The sequence below is a fragment of the Gekko japonicus genome, unplaced genomic scaffold (genome assembly GCF_001447785.1).
Source record: "Gekko japonicus isolate JY-2015 unplaced genomic scaffold, Gekko_japonicus_V1.1 scaffold1818, whole genome shotgun sequence".
In the NCBI taxonomy this organism is placed as follows: domain Eukaryota; kingdom Metazoa; phylum Chordata; class Lepidosauria; order Squamata; family Gekkonidae; genus Gekko; species Gekko japonicus.
Genome location: NW_015175414.1, coordinates 147,956 through 164,829, shown reverse-complemented (window position 1 = coordinate 164,829; position 16,874 = coordinate 147,956). Strand labels below are relative to the sequence as shown.

The following is a 16,874-nucleotide window of genomic DNA, read 5'->3' as shown; positions in this document are numbered from 1 at the left end:
CAGGGCAATGGCAAACCATCTCTGAACATCTCTTGCTTTGAAAAACCCATAGGGTCACCATAAATCAGCTGCGACCTGATGGCAAAAAAGTGATAATAAAGCAGCCACTCTTAAAGAACAGCCCTTTTCAAATGAATCTGTTCAATATCTTCATTCGTGAAAAGCTTAGACAAAGAAACTGTTCATTCTTGTCTTTACTCTGCAAGTGCTTGCCACTTCCTGAATGAGTAAAATGCTTTTGAAATGTGAAGCTTCGTATTTTGATATATCATGGACAGAAAATATTTTAGGCAGAGTGTGGCTCAGATAAAAGAATACTAAATGGTGAGAACCAGAGCTATTACATGACCTCCAATTTAAATTTTGAAATGAAACCTGCTTAAATGCCACCTATTCAAGCAGAATTCAAGTGTCCTATATGGTACATAAGAACATAAGAGAAGCCAATGTTGGATCAGGCCAATGGACCATCCAGTCCAACATTCTGTCACACAGTGGCCAAAAATACCAGGTGCCATCAGGAGATCCAGCAGTGGGGCCAGGACACTAGAAGGCCTCCCACTGTTGCCCCCCCCCAGCACCAAGAATACAGAGCATCACTCGCACCAGATCGAGAGTTCCTACTCTACCTTGTCCCATGGGGTGCCTGTTACAAGCCACAGCAGAAGACAGCCAATTCCACTGCAGACCTTATAGAAGCCCCCGAGCGGCATGTTTGACACTACTGGTTTAGACCATTTAGCCTTCATTTGCCTCTCAAAGTACTCTGGGAATGGGAAGACTTTTGAAGAGAAGTCATCCCTGGGGGGAAATTCCTCCATTTCCCAAGTCTTAGATCTGGACGTCCCTGGCTTGGCCTCCTCTCCCCCTGTGGATGTATCATGGAGTTGGAAGGCAACCACAGTTTTTGACAATAAGAAATGATAGTCCTCTGGTTTAAAGAGGTGGGTGGAAGGCTCAGGCACAAACACCTATTCCTCCTTATCTGATAAAAATCCTCCCTCCTCCTTGGTCTCAGAATCACTCTCAATGGGTAGAGCTCCTTCCCATTGGTGCCCCCTGCCCCCTCTCCCATCCAGGGGTCTCTTTTGTGGGCCATTGCTTCCCCCTGGAAGGCAGTCTGGGTTCTGGGGGTGGGGTGGAAGGAGAAGAGGAAGGATTGGAATCAATTCTCTCCACATTCGGGGCAGCTGGCTGGCATATGCTATACATTTCTTCTCTCATGGCCTGTTTCATTAAGGCAGACTAGGAGCCCCAGGTACATTACCCATCTCTAGAGAGAGGTTGTGCTGAGCTGGCAGGGCTTGACTGCAAGGAGAAAAGCCTGCGATGAAATCTCCCACCAGGAATTTGCATGGTCAGAGCCCAGGACCGTTCTGGAGCTGGAGAGACTCCCAGCTTGTTTTCTCACCATTCCCCCTGGGAAGATTACGGTGCCACCCGCAGCTGCCAAGCAGGGGGGCGGACTCTCTTCAGGCTCCTGCCCCTCAAAGCATGGCCTTTCAGCGGTCTTCTGTGACGCTAAAATGGCCGACTCATTGCCAGAAGTGCACCCAAGCTGAGAAAGCATGTTGGTGCTGGGTTGCTCCTCTCTTGCCACTCACAGTGCAGCTGCCAAAGCAAGATCCTCCTTGTTAAGGAAGCCGTTGTGCATTTCCCTGGCTTCCATTGGGCCCACCGGATTCGAAGATATCCATAGGCAATCGGATAGCCGCTGCCGTGGGTAAAAACAGTCAGGAAAAGACAGAGGGAGGGAGCCCAGGTAGAAAGATTAGTAAAAGGAAGATCCAAGAAGTTGGAGTAGGCAAGAAAGGCAGAGAAATCAACCCGACGTAGAAAAAGGAGTCAGAAAGGAAAAGACTAAGGCAATAGAAAGATAATCAGTAAGAAAAATACTAGGCAGAGCCTGCTACAGAACTGCTCTCCCTCTGAGGCCGGAACACAACTAAAGATAGGGGGTGTCCCACACGACATACAGGAAGAAGAAGAATCCAATTCCTGCCTCCCTGATTGGACGGTGGGAAGCACCCAAAGATGTCCTTCACTTCAGAGGGAGAAAATAAATATTCTTGCAAAAACTAGAATGAAGAACACTTCAGTTTCTCAGCCATACTATGCTCTGTCATTTTATGCAGCTCAGAAGAAGTGATGTCATCATATACACAAATATTTTGGCCCTATCAGAAAATCTGCACTTCAATATAATCTCCCCTTATATATAATTGAGTAGCGGGGTGGCACTTTCTGAACATTCCACACGCTCCTAAATCAGTTGGCTCCATGATGTCTCACTCAGAAGCTGTCCCTATCCACTGGCTGCATTGCCTGAGTCCCACCCACAGAAGTGGTGCCTGCCAAAACTTTCCTCAGAAGACGGTTGCTTCGCTCTGGTGAATACAGGTACTGTCTTTGCTCTTCTCGTCAGACAACGATTGATTCCCTCAGGGGACAAAACCCACAGTCCTTAGCCTCCAAGCCACGTTTGCTGAGGCAACACTTTCCAAAACGGGAAAAAAGAAAAAAAAACACCAAGGAAGCCAGAGTTTGGGGAGGGGAGAGGCCTCAGCTGAATAGAATGCCATAGAGTTCTGGAGTTCAGTTGTGATATCAGGTGATAGCAGACAACAGAGATGGCATTATACCCTGCTTAGTCCTTCCACACACACACCCATGCGGCCCTCCACAGGATCCGCCCCCCAAATCTCCAGGTATTTCCCTACTGAGAGGTGGCAATCCTAGTTTCCCCTCAGTGCCTGTTGCTAGGCAACCAAGCTTGGTTAACATAAGAACATAAGAGATGCCAATGTTGGATCAGGCCAAAGGCCCATCCAGTCCAACACTCTGTGTCACACAGTGCACAGAAATACGAGTGGCATCAGGAGGTCCACCAGTGGGGCCAGGACATTAGAAGCCCTCCCACTGTTGACCCCCCCCCCCAAGCACCAAGAAGACAGAGCATCACTTGCCCCAGAGCCAATAGCCATATGCTTATCTAATTCCCTTTTGAAGCCGTCCATGCTTGTAGCTGCCACCACCTCCTGTGGGAGTGAATCTGATATTCTTTATTTCCTGGCAGGTAAAGCATGTACCCGCCCTCGTGGATCACTGCCTTGTCGTGGCGAGGGGGCTTGAGCAGTTCAATGAAGCTGTGGGCTATGCCGTGAAGGGCCACCCAAGACGGACAGGCCACAGCAGAGAACTCAGACCAAGTGTGATCCCCCTGGAGAAGGAAATGGCAACCCACTCCAGTACTTTTGCCAAGAAAACCCCATGGACAGTATCAAAAGGCTAAAAGATATGACACCGGAAGATGAGCCCCTCAGGTCGGATCACTCTTTGGGTGAAGAAGTACTTCCTTTTATCCGTTCTAACCCGACCGCTCTGCAGTTTCATGGAGTGCCCACGAGTTCTTGTATTGTGAGAAAGGGAGAAAAGTACCTCTTTCTTTACCTGCTCTTTCCCATGCATAATCTTATAAACCTCGATCATGTCACCCCTCAGTCGTCTTTTCTCCAAGCTAAAGAGCCCTAAGCGCTTTAACCTTTCCTCATAGGGAAAGTGTTCCAACCCTTTTATCATTCGAGTTGCCCTTTTCTGCACTTTTTCCAAAGCTATAATATCCTTTTTAAGGTGTGGTGCCCAGAACTGCACACAGTATTCCAAATGAGGTCTCACCATTGATTTATATAGGGGCATTATGATATTGGCTAATCTGTTTTCAATACCCTTCCTAATAATCCCCAGCATAGCATTGACCTTTTTTATTGCAGTCACACACTGTCTCGACATTTTCAGTGAGTTATCTACTACATCTCCAAGATCTCTCTCTTGATCAGTCTCTGCCAGTTTAGACCCCATCAGTGTGTATTTATATTTAGGATTTTTGGCTCCAATGTGCATCACCTTGCACTTGGCCACATTGAACCCCATTTGCCATGTTGACGCCCACTTGCCCATCCTTGACAGATCCCTTTGGAGTGCCTCACAATCCTCACTGGTTTTCACCACCCTGAACAACTTCATATCATCCGTAAATTTAGCCACTTCACTGCTTACTCCCAACTCCAAATCATTAATGAACAAGTTAAAAAGCAGTGGACCAAGTACTGATCCCTGCGGTACCCCACTGCTTACCACCCTCCACTGAGGAAATTGCCCATTTATATTCACTCTCTGTTTTCTATTAATTAGCCAGTTTTTGATCCATAAAAGGACGTCCTTTTATCCCATGATTTTTGAGCTTACTTAGGAGCCTTTGATGAGGAACTTTATCAAAAGCTTTCTGGAAGTAAAGGTAAACAATATCTATTGGATCCCCCTTGTCCACATGTTTGTTCACCCCCTCAAAGAACACTAACAGGTTAGTGAGACAAGATCTTCCCTTACAGAACCCATGCTGAGTCTGCCTCAATAAAGTAAAAGGCCCCTTCCGCACTTATTTTGGCCTTTGGGAGGAAACTCATTGGAGCCAGTCCTGACTAGGTTTTCCAGCTCCAGGTAAGGAGATTCCGGGAGATTTTATGGTAGAGTCTATGGAAGCGAGGGTGTGGGAGGGGAGAGGCCTCAGCTGAACAGAATGCCATAGAAGCCACCCTCCAAGGCAGTTGTTTTGTCCAGGGGGAGAGATCTGTTGTCTGGAGTTCAGTTGTGATACATGGTAATCTTCAGGCTCTACCTGGAGGTTGGCTATCCTAGGTGTAGCAGTCAGCACTTCAGAGCAGGCTCTGCTAGACCCCGGTTCTTGCTGAGTGGGTAATTTTGGACCAATCAAAGGCTTTCAGCCTAACCTACCTCACAGGGTTGTTGTGCAAGTTAAAAGGAGGAGAGGAGAATGATGTAAGCGGCTTTAGTCACGATTGCAGAGAAAGACTACTTTTCCTTCTGGGGAACCATTGTTGCCAATCTCCAGGTGAGGGCTGGAGACCACTCAGAATTACAACTGCTCTCCAGATGGCAGAGATCAGTTCCCCTGAAGAAAATGGTGGACTCTGTGTTCTTATACTCTGCTGAGATGGCCCCACTATGACAGCCAATGTGACATAGCAGTCAGGGCTTCAGAGCACGGTAGAGGCTGCAGGTGGTGGTGGGAAATGGAAAGCTGAAGAGTAAAGGGGAGATAAAGGTAGGTTGAGGATTGGCTCAGAAGGAGATAGGGATGCCAACTCCAGGTGGGAAATTCCTGGAGATTTCAGGGATGGAGGCTGGAGAGGTTGAGGTTTGAGGAGGGGTAGGACCTCAGACAGGTACAATGCCATAGACTCTACCCTTCAAATCAGCCATTCCCTCCTGGGGAGTCATTGCTGCCAATCTCCAGGTGAGGGCTAGAGATCACTCAAAATTACAACTGCACTTCAGGAAGCAGAGATCAGTTCTTCTGGGGAATACAGTGGACTCTGTGTCATTATGCCACAGCAAACTGACACTGAGTCCCCAAGCCCGGGGCACTCTATTCATTTCCACAACGGGCCTTATTACTACTCTAACATATGTGATGTTGTGGTAATAAATAGTTGCATGCACAGACTTTCAGTAGAAAATGCTTTTAGCCTAAAAGTCAAAAAATGACCACACTTTATAAATAGTGCTGTATGTACCAATGGATTCAAATTTATTTACTGTAGGGAGACACATAAACACAGCTAAGCTAAACAAGGTTAAAGGAAATTTAACATTCCAATGAGTGTACTGGAATCTCAGTGAGGGCAGATACATTAAGAGATTTACTCTTGCTTGCTGTTTTTAATTAACTATAACTAGGCAGTTCAGTAGTTCATTTCAGACAACGACAAACTATGGGATGGTGTTACGGAAGTTTCCCTTTAGGCCCCTACACTTTCCTCATGCATTGCAAGCCCCATTCCCACCTGGTGTCACAGCAACTACAATCCACTTTTACACAACTTCAAACAAACAAAACTGTGTAATTCTACCTTTGGGCAAATATTTTAAATTTGGCTATTGATATCTCACTTGCTTTCAATGGGGACCTAAAATGATTGCCCTTCCCTCTACCAGTTTACTGTCACAATCTCTGTGACATAGGATGAGGCTGACAGTGGGTGACTGGCTCAAGGTCACCAAGCAAACTTCCACTGAACAGTGGGGGATTCAAGCCTATGCCTCTCATATCCTAGTTCAGGGGTCCATAGCCTCTTTCAGCCTGTGAGCACCTTTGGAATTCTGACACAGAGTGGTGGGCATAACCACAAAATGGTTGCCATAGGAGGTGGAACCAACCACACAAAGGAAGCCCAAGTGCAGGGGAGATGAGGGGTGATTAAAATATATATATACTGGGAAAGAACAATGAGGGAAAATAAAGCCAACTCTGGTAGCTGTTGCCACTGAAGCAATGTTACTTTAATTTCCCCAGCCAATCAGATCTCCAGTGGCCAGTCAAAAAATCTACTGGGCATGTACCACATCTGGCCCACCACCTTCTAAAAACATTTGGTGGGCACCAGGAAAGGTGTCGGCAGGTGCCATGGTACCCAGAAACAGTAAGTTGGGGACCCCTGTTCTACTCTGGTACTCTTACCATTACACATGATTGGCCCTTGGAAATAAGTTTCCCCAAAACATAGTTAATACTGCTTGCACATTTCTTGGAGAAGTCACAGCATACAGAGGGAGGGAGAAGTAGGAGCATGTGAGACAGAGATTCCTTCATACTGAACCAAACAATGGTTACATCTGAAACTGCCCAATGTCATTTGCTTATCGATTGATAAGTTTTATTTCCAGTCAGTTTATCAACATTCCCACAATGTTTTAAGGTGACAAATTAGTCATACAAGTTGCAGGAATTTCAGCAGTATCCTTTTTGTACTTTCACAATATGTTTGGGCTCCAAGCACTTATCAAGGAAGTCTCGTGCTTTCCTGTAAGTGCAAAGGTTTTCTTTCAACAAGTTGAAAATAAAGGTAACTTGAATAACTCAGTCAAATGAAGATGTCAAATATCAACTCAGACCATTAATCTGCCCAGTATAGTACTATAGAAGTCTCTGGCGGAAAGGACTTTCCTAGCACTTTTTCAGTAACTGGAGATATTAGGGTCTGTACCTGGAAGAATTAACTAGAGATATATGATCTCTTCCACTGAGCCACAGCCCCTCCAGTAGAGTTTACAGGTCAATTAATAATCAGGTTTTCATAAATAAATGCTACATATCTATGGTTTAGACCCTGCCCATGATAGCAACATTTGGAACAGCTATGCATCTTTTCTAAGTAGTTCATGAGATTACACAGACTTACGATTTCAATTTCTTGTATACACATTTTTCTAATCCCCTCCCTTCTACTTCATGCTGATTTCTTGTTCTCTTCTTACCCAAAATGAACTTACAAATTCCTCACTGTTCTGGACATATCATAGAACAAGACGACAGAAAAACTGAATGAAAGTTGCTTCTTTCCTCTACTACTATCTAGAATACCTGATTGACAAGGAAAGAAATGGGGGGGGGACTGTCAGACTCCTGGTCAAGTTACTCTCAACAACACTCTCTTTGGCAGTGATATGTTTATTGAGAGATATGCATGATCCAGAGCAGAACAAAACTGTGTTAGAACTGGTGACTTGGCAGGCGCCAAAGCAGATATAGATAATTCAAACAAGACCCCCTTGCCCCTAACCAACCACACAATCCACTTGTCCCGCCTAGCCGTTGCCCAGCCCCCCTTGGGAACATACGATCCCTCTATCTATGCAAAGCTGGCACTGAAAGGCTCAAGGTCATTCCTCTCCCTGCAGGAATGCACCCTTCCTCCCAGCATCTATGGCAAACTAAGCAAAGCAAGGTTTAACAGAAACAAACAAACAAACAAACAGGAGTCTTGGTGCACCTTAAAACAAAATTTTATTTTGCTTTCATGGACTATAGCCCATTTCTTCACATAAGCTCAAGATAGGCTCACTTCTCACAAGTCTCACAAAGCCATTCACAATCTGTCCTGTACTTGTCCATATTTCTCTCTCCCCCCCTTCTTCTTACAGCTATTCTATAAGCTATTCCATATTTTCATTGCTGGAGTAGACATTTAGCTACCAAGTAGTACTATAAAGCCCAATTTATCAGTTCCCATTTTCTATATTGAAAATATCCAGAAATCATAGATATAAAATTCTGCAGTATCACAGAACTTATTCAAAAGAGCTGCCTGAAGATGTTATGATCTATATGCTACCAAGGCCTATTAACATGCTAAAAGAAGTTTTGTCTTTTCTTTCTACCAAAAGCAATTACCAGTAAAACTCATTATTCCAACTGAGAGAGAATACATGCTTGATTTAGCACTACATTTTTATTTTCAAGCTTATGACTGGAATTTAGAGCAAAATGCTAACATTTCATCAGTGCATTTTGACTGATCATGAATAACAATCCTTTGAAAAAAGCAGAAAGTTTCCTATAGGTTAATATTTTAATTTTAACTTTGTTATCTACAATAGCAGTTTTAGAAAATACAGTAGCTTTCATACAACATTCTAAGCTTTACTTTAAGTCTAACCTCTCAGAACAGCCCATCCCAAACCAAACACCCTTTATACCCTCACTTACTGTTGCTGGATTTGAGATCCCGGTGGATAATAGGAACAACTGCTTCATCATGCAAATATTTCATGCCTCCAGCAATCTGGACAGCCCAGTTCACCAGTATGTCTGGTGGAATCCTTTTACCAGACAGTGCTCTATTTAGTGACCCTCCACGGGCAAATTCCATGATTAAGCAAAAGTTAGGCTCCTTTAAACATACACCTTTAAGGGCAATGATGTTGGGATGTTTGAGCATCGCAAAGAGTTTAGCTTCCTGACGAACATTCTCAATAGTTTCACTGATGTCTTCATCTGGATCATAACGAGCTGCCTTAACTGCAACTTCCTCTCCAAGCCAAACTGCACGATAGACCTTTCCAAAGCCTCCTATGCCAATAACTTCTTCCAGAACAAGCTCTGTGAAGTCAATCTCCAGCACTAGGAAGAGAAAAATGAAAAAATGTAAATTCCATTACAAGGTAACTTTCTTATACTATTTGGAAATGGCATCATTTCTCTCCTAAAGTTAACTCCCACTCCCACAGCACACCTACATGGGGTAGCTCATTCTGACAGGCTCTTTGCTTTCAGAACTCCAGAATAAAAATATTCTGAATTGTTATCATGAACATACTGCAATTTTCTTGCAAACAATGACCACCATAGTGATAGCTATACAGTCAGAAATACTGGCAAAGTCACTAAATATGCTTTATATGTAAAGCTTACATGTCTGACTTAAACTAGTCTTGCAATTTTCTGTTACATCTCACTTCTTCGCTTGGCATAAACATGTGGTTATTTCAACCAGTATTAGCAACTGGGCTAGTACCCCAGATTAATCCTACTTCACAAGTATGCTCATAAACAAGTTAAAAAACTTTACCAGACTACTCATATGAACACACTATTCAAGTTGTTCTGGGAATATACTTAAGTGTGCTTAATTGAAAGTTTTCGTGCGCTGGAGTGCTGGAGTAGGGGAAAGAAAAATGGAGGCGGTGGATGTTATTGAGGAGAGAGACCAAGACATTAAAGTCTGTGATACCACCTGGGAGCAATTCCAAAAAATATTGATAAATGAAGTGAGGCAAGCATTCAAACTTGCCTGTGAGAATGTCTTCAAAAATTCCCAAAGTATAAATCCAGAGGTGAAGGACAATAAAGAGCAAACCCAAGGAACGCAAAGGCGGGGTGAAATACAGGAAATAGATCAGGAAAGAGAGCCAGATGTTATTCAACCGATATTTACAGAAGAAGAGATACAGGAGGTGGATTCCCCTAAGTGTGTGTTGGAAAAGCAAGGGCACCCAAAATTGCAAGGGGGAAAAAACGCTTTTTAGAACCTCCGCGAGGGAAAAAGAAGAAACCAACAAAGCGGAAAAAAATTAAAGAAAAGTGTAAAGAAGTTCAGTAAAAAACTTTACCAGACTACTCATATGAAAACACCATTCAAGTTGTTCTTTAAGAAGTCACACTAGTACCTTATCAGACTAGAAAGCATAACCATAAGGAAACTGCAGCCCACCTGATCTGCATATCTTTCAGATAGTTGATTACTGATCCTACATAAAGCTCATTCAGTCAAGGAATTGGAATTCAGTGTTATTGTAATGACTGTTAACTACCAGTGGTAATTTAATAATTTTCCCTTGTTCATTGATGTTTGGAATTTAAAAAGATGGTTGTAATATAAGGACAGAGTATGAACTTAAAACTTGTTTTTGATCCCTTATCATAAGTTAATTGAAAATGAAATTCATGGCTGACATAAGAAGTATTATTATGAGTTAAAGTGTTTAAGATTATAATTTTGTTATGGAATTTATTAGAGTCCGCGCATTTAGCCACTACACCCCTAACCTCACTTAAAGCACATACAAAGCTCAATTCTACTGAAGTTAAGTGAAACGAACCACACTGGAACTTTAAGCTGAAACAAAAACAAGAAACTATGCTGAATCGAGAAATACTCTTGGTAGCTTAAGAACACTATGATACCAGGATTTCCTCAAAAGCTTATGTAATGGGGAAATGGAAGTTGAAAATGCTCCATAATCTAAAAACCAGAAGCAGACACTATAGATCTGCAATCCCCACCAATAAGAACATAAATATGCTTAAGCTTACACAGTTTCTGTAACATTACTTTGACAAATTCATTCAACAAGTGAAAAATTTTATAATTACTGCTTTGAAAATTAAGCCGTATGACATTTAAATTTCTCTTTCTATATTAAGGGAAACTAATTTCAGTAAGGTAGTTATATTAGACAGTTGCTTAAGCTTCAATAAATGTTGTGTCTTTAAGGTGCCACAAGGGTCTTCTTTTTTGTTCTGGTAAGAAACTAAGGTTCTGAAGTAAAGGGTGCTGAATGGATAGCTCCTTTAACGATAACTTCCTTTTGAAAATCAGGAGAGCAGTTAAACAGTAGTTCTCTTGGTTTGAACTTTAGAGCATTTCCGAACCAATTCTTTCAGTATACTGAAGAGCTATTTAGTAACAGGTGTATAACTTGTCTAGACTCAGTAAATGAATGAATGCAAAGTGCATGAATATAGCAAGAATAAGCAGTAGATGTTCTACAAGTCTACAATCTATTTACATTTTATTAGCTTACAACTTAATCTCCGTAACACCATACTCCATAACACACTACTACCACTTGGTCTTTCAGACAGCTAATCATCTACAAGTTCAAGGCACCACTGAAACAAACTATAACAGTCTTTAATAAGATGTAAGACATATGAATTCTAAACTTACTATTCTGAGAATCAACATTTTGCAAACTTCATCTTAAGGCGCAGAATCCAATCATGTGCTAATTTAGTCAGACGATAAACAGAAGCGTAACTTACCAAGACTTCTGAAATCAAACTTGCTTGAGTCTATACCAACTGTAAATTCTAAATGAATAATTTTAGAAAAGCCTAGCTTACAAATTCTATGCACATTTATTTTAACTGAGATATTTGCTCACTTCTTTCCTTTGCTAATTTGGGTGTCACTTCATCACAGAAAAATGCACAATTCCTAGCTACCTCCCCAAGTCTTGCATCCCTTACGTACTGCAACATCAATCATGTCAACACTCTACCATTTACAGTCTGTCACCACTAATGTGGAACCAGGGGGGGGGGAAGGGTTAATGTACCACTAGGCAATCATTGCCAGTTGTGTTGCTTCTAACATGCAAAAAAGAGTAGGACTGAAGACACAGAGGAAGGGTGCACAGAGTCTAAACTGCAAGTAAACAATATTCAAAGCAGTAGAAGATCTTCATTGCTAACATAGCACACAAGTTAACACTGAAATCTTTAGTTAGTAGCTGACAGTAGTTATGCATTAATGCCTTATCTTTTGAGTTCTCACATACAAGTTACCTGAACTGCATAACTTTTATGCATTTCTCTTCCCACTGAAACAGGAACTGTTAAATCAAATTACACAACAAATTTTCAAAGCAATGAAAAGCACTCTCCAAAGAATATCTGAATTTCTGATATCATTTTGACCTCTACATAGATTACATAGGGCTGACAGATTTCTGCTGACAGAAGGGAGGCAGATTTTCACTAATTTGCCCTTCCTGATGCAGACCTCCAACTGCCCCTTCACACTCTTACTGGAGTTATTCATGCAGTGCAATGTCAATGCAAATTTGGATATATGGGCATGACCAGCTGAGCTGTCAAAGGTTTATAAGCACAACAGCTTAGTAAGAACAAGGAAGACACGGGCTCCATTCATGAAATACTACTTTGTCTTCAGACACACAGAGACTCAGCTTCATCACAGACAGGAGGAAAACTTGGGGGGGGCTTTTCCTTTAAAAACTTTGGAATGACTGGCAGTTCTATGAAAAAAATTGCTCCGGGTGGACTTTTGTTATTACTGCTAGAACTTGCCATTTAGCGTTCTCATTTTTACTATTTTGGTGATTTGTTGCTGATTTGATTCTTTATATGCATTATGGTAATAAAACATGATTTTAAATGTTACCTTTATAGTTTGTAAAAGCCTACGTGGACTTGCAGAAGTGTCTTCATGTTGGGAGTAATTAGCTTGGTCTTTTTGGTTCTGTATAAAAGTCTTGAATTTTTCTTTTATCCTCAGGAACCTGAATGGGCAACATCTTTCTGTATATGTCTTGCCCATATCAATAACTTCAGCGAGGTTTTTTTTCTGGGGGGAAGGATATGTAGGCCTTAAGTGTACAAGCTCTTTACCTTGATCTGAGTTTGTGTTCTATGGTACATTTTTGGTAATGATTGTCATACCTGTTGCTTAAAAGTTTTAACAGCTGTAGCCAATGCTCCCTCTAAGCTGTGGAGTCTTCTGAGCAAAACTTCTACTTTGTGAGCTACTGGCATTATAGTCGTAAGTGAGTGATTTGGCTATTGAATTAATTAGTTTGCTCTGGAGCCATCCTTCCTGAGCGAAGACAAAAATGTGTGAGCCGGAGGCTAAAAAACTGTGAACTAGCTCACACTAGCTCAGTTTAGAGGGAACACTGACTCTAGCACTGCGAACCAAACTCTGACAGAACTCAAGTTGGGGATAGTCTTAATGAGTCATCTATAGTTATCATATGTTAACTGATAAAAATATAACTGAATGTTAATTTTTAAAGTATTAATATTTAGTTGACCATTGATGAAGAATTTGTATTTGGCAATTTTTAAAACACATGTCAAGGTATTTAGGGGCTATAATAGATTTTATTTTTGTATCCCTTCTATTAAGATTGCTAATGGTTTGATTCCCCAGTCAGCTGGGGATGTGTGTGCGCTAAACTTAGGTTGGAGATTTTTCTTCAACCAGTTCAATGTTTAATCGAAGAAAAAGAAGTTTGTATCATCATGTAAGGCTGCATGTGCACTTCTGTGGCTTCTTTCTTTAACAGCTACTAGCCTTCTAAGACAGAACAAAGACAGCTTAATGTGCAGCTTAGAAGCCTAGTAATTGTTGTTATTAATTCCCTGGGTTTCTTAGTTCAAAGGCAGAACACTGGTAGGGAAATACATCCACATACCTGACACCGAGGATGATGAGGGGACAAAAAACCCAAAACTTTTTTCTTGGTTGCTGCTTCCTCTGGAATAAGGTACATCTCAGAACCCAAAAAGCAATGGGTGACAATTACAGCAGCTGCCTTTTCTATTCCTTTCTGCCTTCACTTTTCTATGCTCCTTTTCAATAGGCAATATGAGAGCTCCTGAACAGCAATCACAACTTTTCAGGGTTAACAGTTCCATCCTATGCAAAGCTACTCCGGTATAAATCTATTAATGTCAATGGATTTAGACTAAACTAAGCCTTTAGACCAAAGTAAGGATTGCACAGTAAATCACTAAGTGGTGACAGTATCTTATATGCTATGTCACAAGTGAACACCTTGGCAATAAAATGCTACAATACTCCCAACACAAAGCACTTCATATAATCCTGTAGCAAGTAACAAACGTGCAAGCTACTGCATCTCTTTAACTATGCAAAGCGCTAATATTAAAAAGAACAAGAAAATTCACAGTCACTCACGTGACTGTCCAGCTTCAATATACTGCTGTGTATTCAAGACAAAATTTGAGCTGTTAATTTTCTATGCTCCTTTTCAATAGGCAATATGAGAGCTCCTGAACAGCAATCACAACTTTTCAGGGTTAACAGTTCCATCCTATGCAAAGCTACTCCGGTATAAATCTATTAATGTCAATGGATTTAGACTAAACTAAGCCTTTAGACCAAAGTAAGGATTGCACAGTAAATCACTAAGTGGTGACAATATCTTATATGCTATGTCATAAGTACAATACTCCCAACATATAATCCTGTAGCAAGTAACAAATGTGCAAGCTACTGCATCTCTTTAACTATGCAAAGTGCTAATATTAAAAAGAACCAAGAAAATTCACAGTCACTCACAGTCCAGCTTCAATATACTGCTGAGTATTCAAGACAAAATTTGAGCTGTTAACATATGGATTACATTGTACGTATATACTTTAATATAACCAGGAATGTTTGGGCTTCTTAAATGAAACACCTGTGAACTATGAGCCCTTTAATAAACTTACATCAATATATGTGATGACACCATGGATATTCCCAGGAAAGAAAACTGTCAAGCTCCCTCGCAGTGCCATTCTACCCCCAACTCCTTCCCTCTAACAGCAGCAACAATATGGAATAACCTGAAACCAAGAAACCTAAGTTGTAGACAGCAGATGCCCTTATTCATACATCCCAACTACTGTGTTATTACTTAAGTCTCCAGAAGAAGGCAAAACAAGATCATGGGGGAGGGGGTGAGAGGAAGGTTTACAAGCCTCTGAGAGTTAAGGGCATACCAGAACACAATGGATACATCAACGGCTTTGAAGGTTCATAATAAGAATTAATGTAGCATCTTCTGAGCATCACTAGTATTGAATTTAGGCATTTCATAGTTCCAGCAAAATAAACTGCCTTTGATCAAATGTTTCTAAAAGCTTGTAAGAAAAACAGAAACATGGGAGGGACTCAAATTTCAAAGCACTGCCAATAGTTTCCAACTGAAAATGAAGAATGCAGACTGGACATAAGCTCAAAAAGGCAAAGGAACAACAGTCACAATTTGCTACATACACACTTCTAGTTTGCTCCATAGGACTCCAATAAATGGCAATAAATTGCATGATTATAGCAATGAGAACTTTACAGTAGGAGAAGTTCACCTCAACAACCCAGCCAGTACAGCTTTCAGGGCTGTATCCTGACACCAAATAGATACAATGAAAAAGCCTTTCGAATATCTTTCCCCTGACTTGAAACTTCGCATGGATTTATCCCGAGGAGAAAGTATGGGAAGTCGCGCTTACAACCCCTTTCCCCCTCACTAGAATCCTTCATCAGACACAAACCGCCGTTGTTGGGATCAAGCTTACAAAGCACCGAAAAAGCGACGCAACGTGACACTGCCAAGCCCCCAAAGCCGCACCCCTTCCTCCCATCCCTCTCGAAGCATCCGACTGCCCTCTGAACCACAGGGGACCGATGGGTCCCTTGCTGCCGCCGCCACCTCACTAAGCCGGGAGAACAAACTACCTGTGCGTCAAGTATCCGCAGTCAAGGAAGTCATTAAAAAAAGCCCAATAAATAAGCAGTCGCCCCACACGAGACAGCTTGGTCATCTGCACCGTCTTGCCGAGCGCTCTCTTGACCAATGGTTCTAGACCATTCTGGGGTCCAGCAGGACCTTACAGACGAATGCAATCTGCTTAGTACGCTACTATCCCCTCTGGAACGAGGCAGTCTGACTCAGAACCCCGGACGGTGCGGTCTCCTCTGGGCAGCGCCGCCAACCCCAACGGCCTCGAACCGCCCCCTCCTCCTCCTGCCCTCCTCCTCCTTTCTCTCCCTTACGCTGTATGGCCGGAGGCTGCGCGTAGTGGGGCGGGAGCTCCGGAGCGCCCCCTGGGCGGCGGAGGCAGCTGCTGCTCCGGCTCACGTAGTTGCTGGGGAAAATGCCGACGCGCTGGTCGATCTGCCCGGCCCACCAGCCTTCGTCGCCAGACACCTGCGAGTCCTCCGAGAGCACCTGCACCACGTCGCCCGGGCGCAGGCTCAGCTCGTCCTCGCCGCACGCCTCGTACTCGAACACGGCGGTCCAGAGGCGGCGGCGGCTGCTGCTGCTGTCGCCGCCGTCACTGGGGCCCGCCCTCTCCCAGGCAGGACTGGCCCTCCGCGCCGCCGCCGCCGCCGCCGCCACCGCCCCCTCCTCTTCGCCCTTGGCCAGCGGCGGTGGCGGGCGAGGGCGACGCGGGCTGCGCTCTGCGAGAGGCTCCATGGAGGAGGCGGAGGGAGCGGCTCCTCCATAAGGCGGGAGGCGCTGCCCGCAAGGGGAGCCGCCTAACGTTCATACGGCCGCAGTTGCCGGCCGTAGGTACGACCCCAGCGGGAAGAGGGAGAGGCCGCGAGCGGAGGGGCGCCACAGCGCGGCATGGAGCGACGCTCCACGGCAGCCCCGCCAGAGCTCCGTCCCGCTCAGCCGCCGCCGCCGCCTCCACCAGAGGACGGCGCCCCCACGGCGCATCCTGAGCCACCTGACTGACCGGCAAGCTCTGACGAGGGGGAAGGAAGGAGGCGCTGCAAGCCCCGCCCCCTCGCCCTAATCTTTATTGTCGTTCGCTGCTTCTGCAGTCTCTCAAGCTCCGCCCTTACCTGATTGAAGATCCTCGGGCACAACCCCCTCCTCGGACAATCCCCGCCCAACTCTCGCTCAGTTGTCTTACACGCTGTCCGGGTCGTCCTTCCCATTGGCCAATTCTGACCGACAGTGGTTTTGTA

The 16,874-nt window shown here is 43.6% G+C and overlaps 1 protein-coding gene across 1 annotated transcript in view; it reads right to left on the bottom strand.

Annotated features, from left to right (window-relative positions):
- Window positions 1-16,374, bottom strand: part of MAP3K9 (mitogen-activated protein kinase kinase kinase 9) — a 52,433-nt gene extending 36,059 nt beyond the window's left edge. Inside the window, exons 1-2 of the mRNA XM_015425765.1 lie at window positions 15,951-16,374; window positions 8,567-8,980 (exon numbers count right to left, since the gene is read on the bottom strand). Coding sequence (XP_015281251.1) covers window positions 8,567-8,980; window positions 15,951-16,374 — 838 coding nt within the window. The remainder of the gene's footprint in view (window positions 1-8,566; window positions 8,981-15,950) is intronic.
- Window positions 16,375-16,874: the final 500 nt, after the last annotated feature.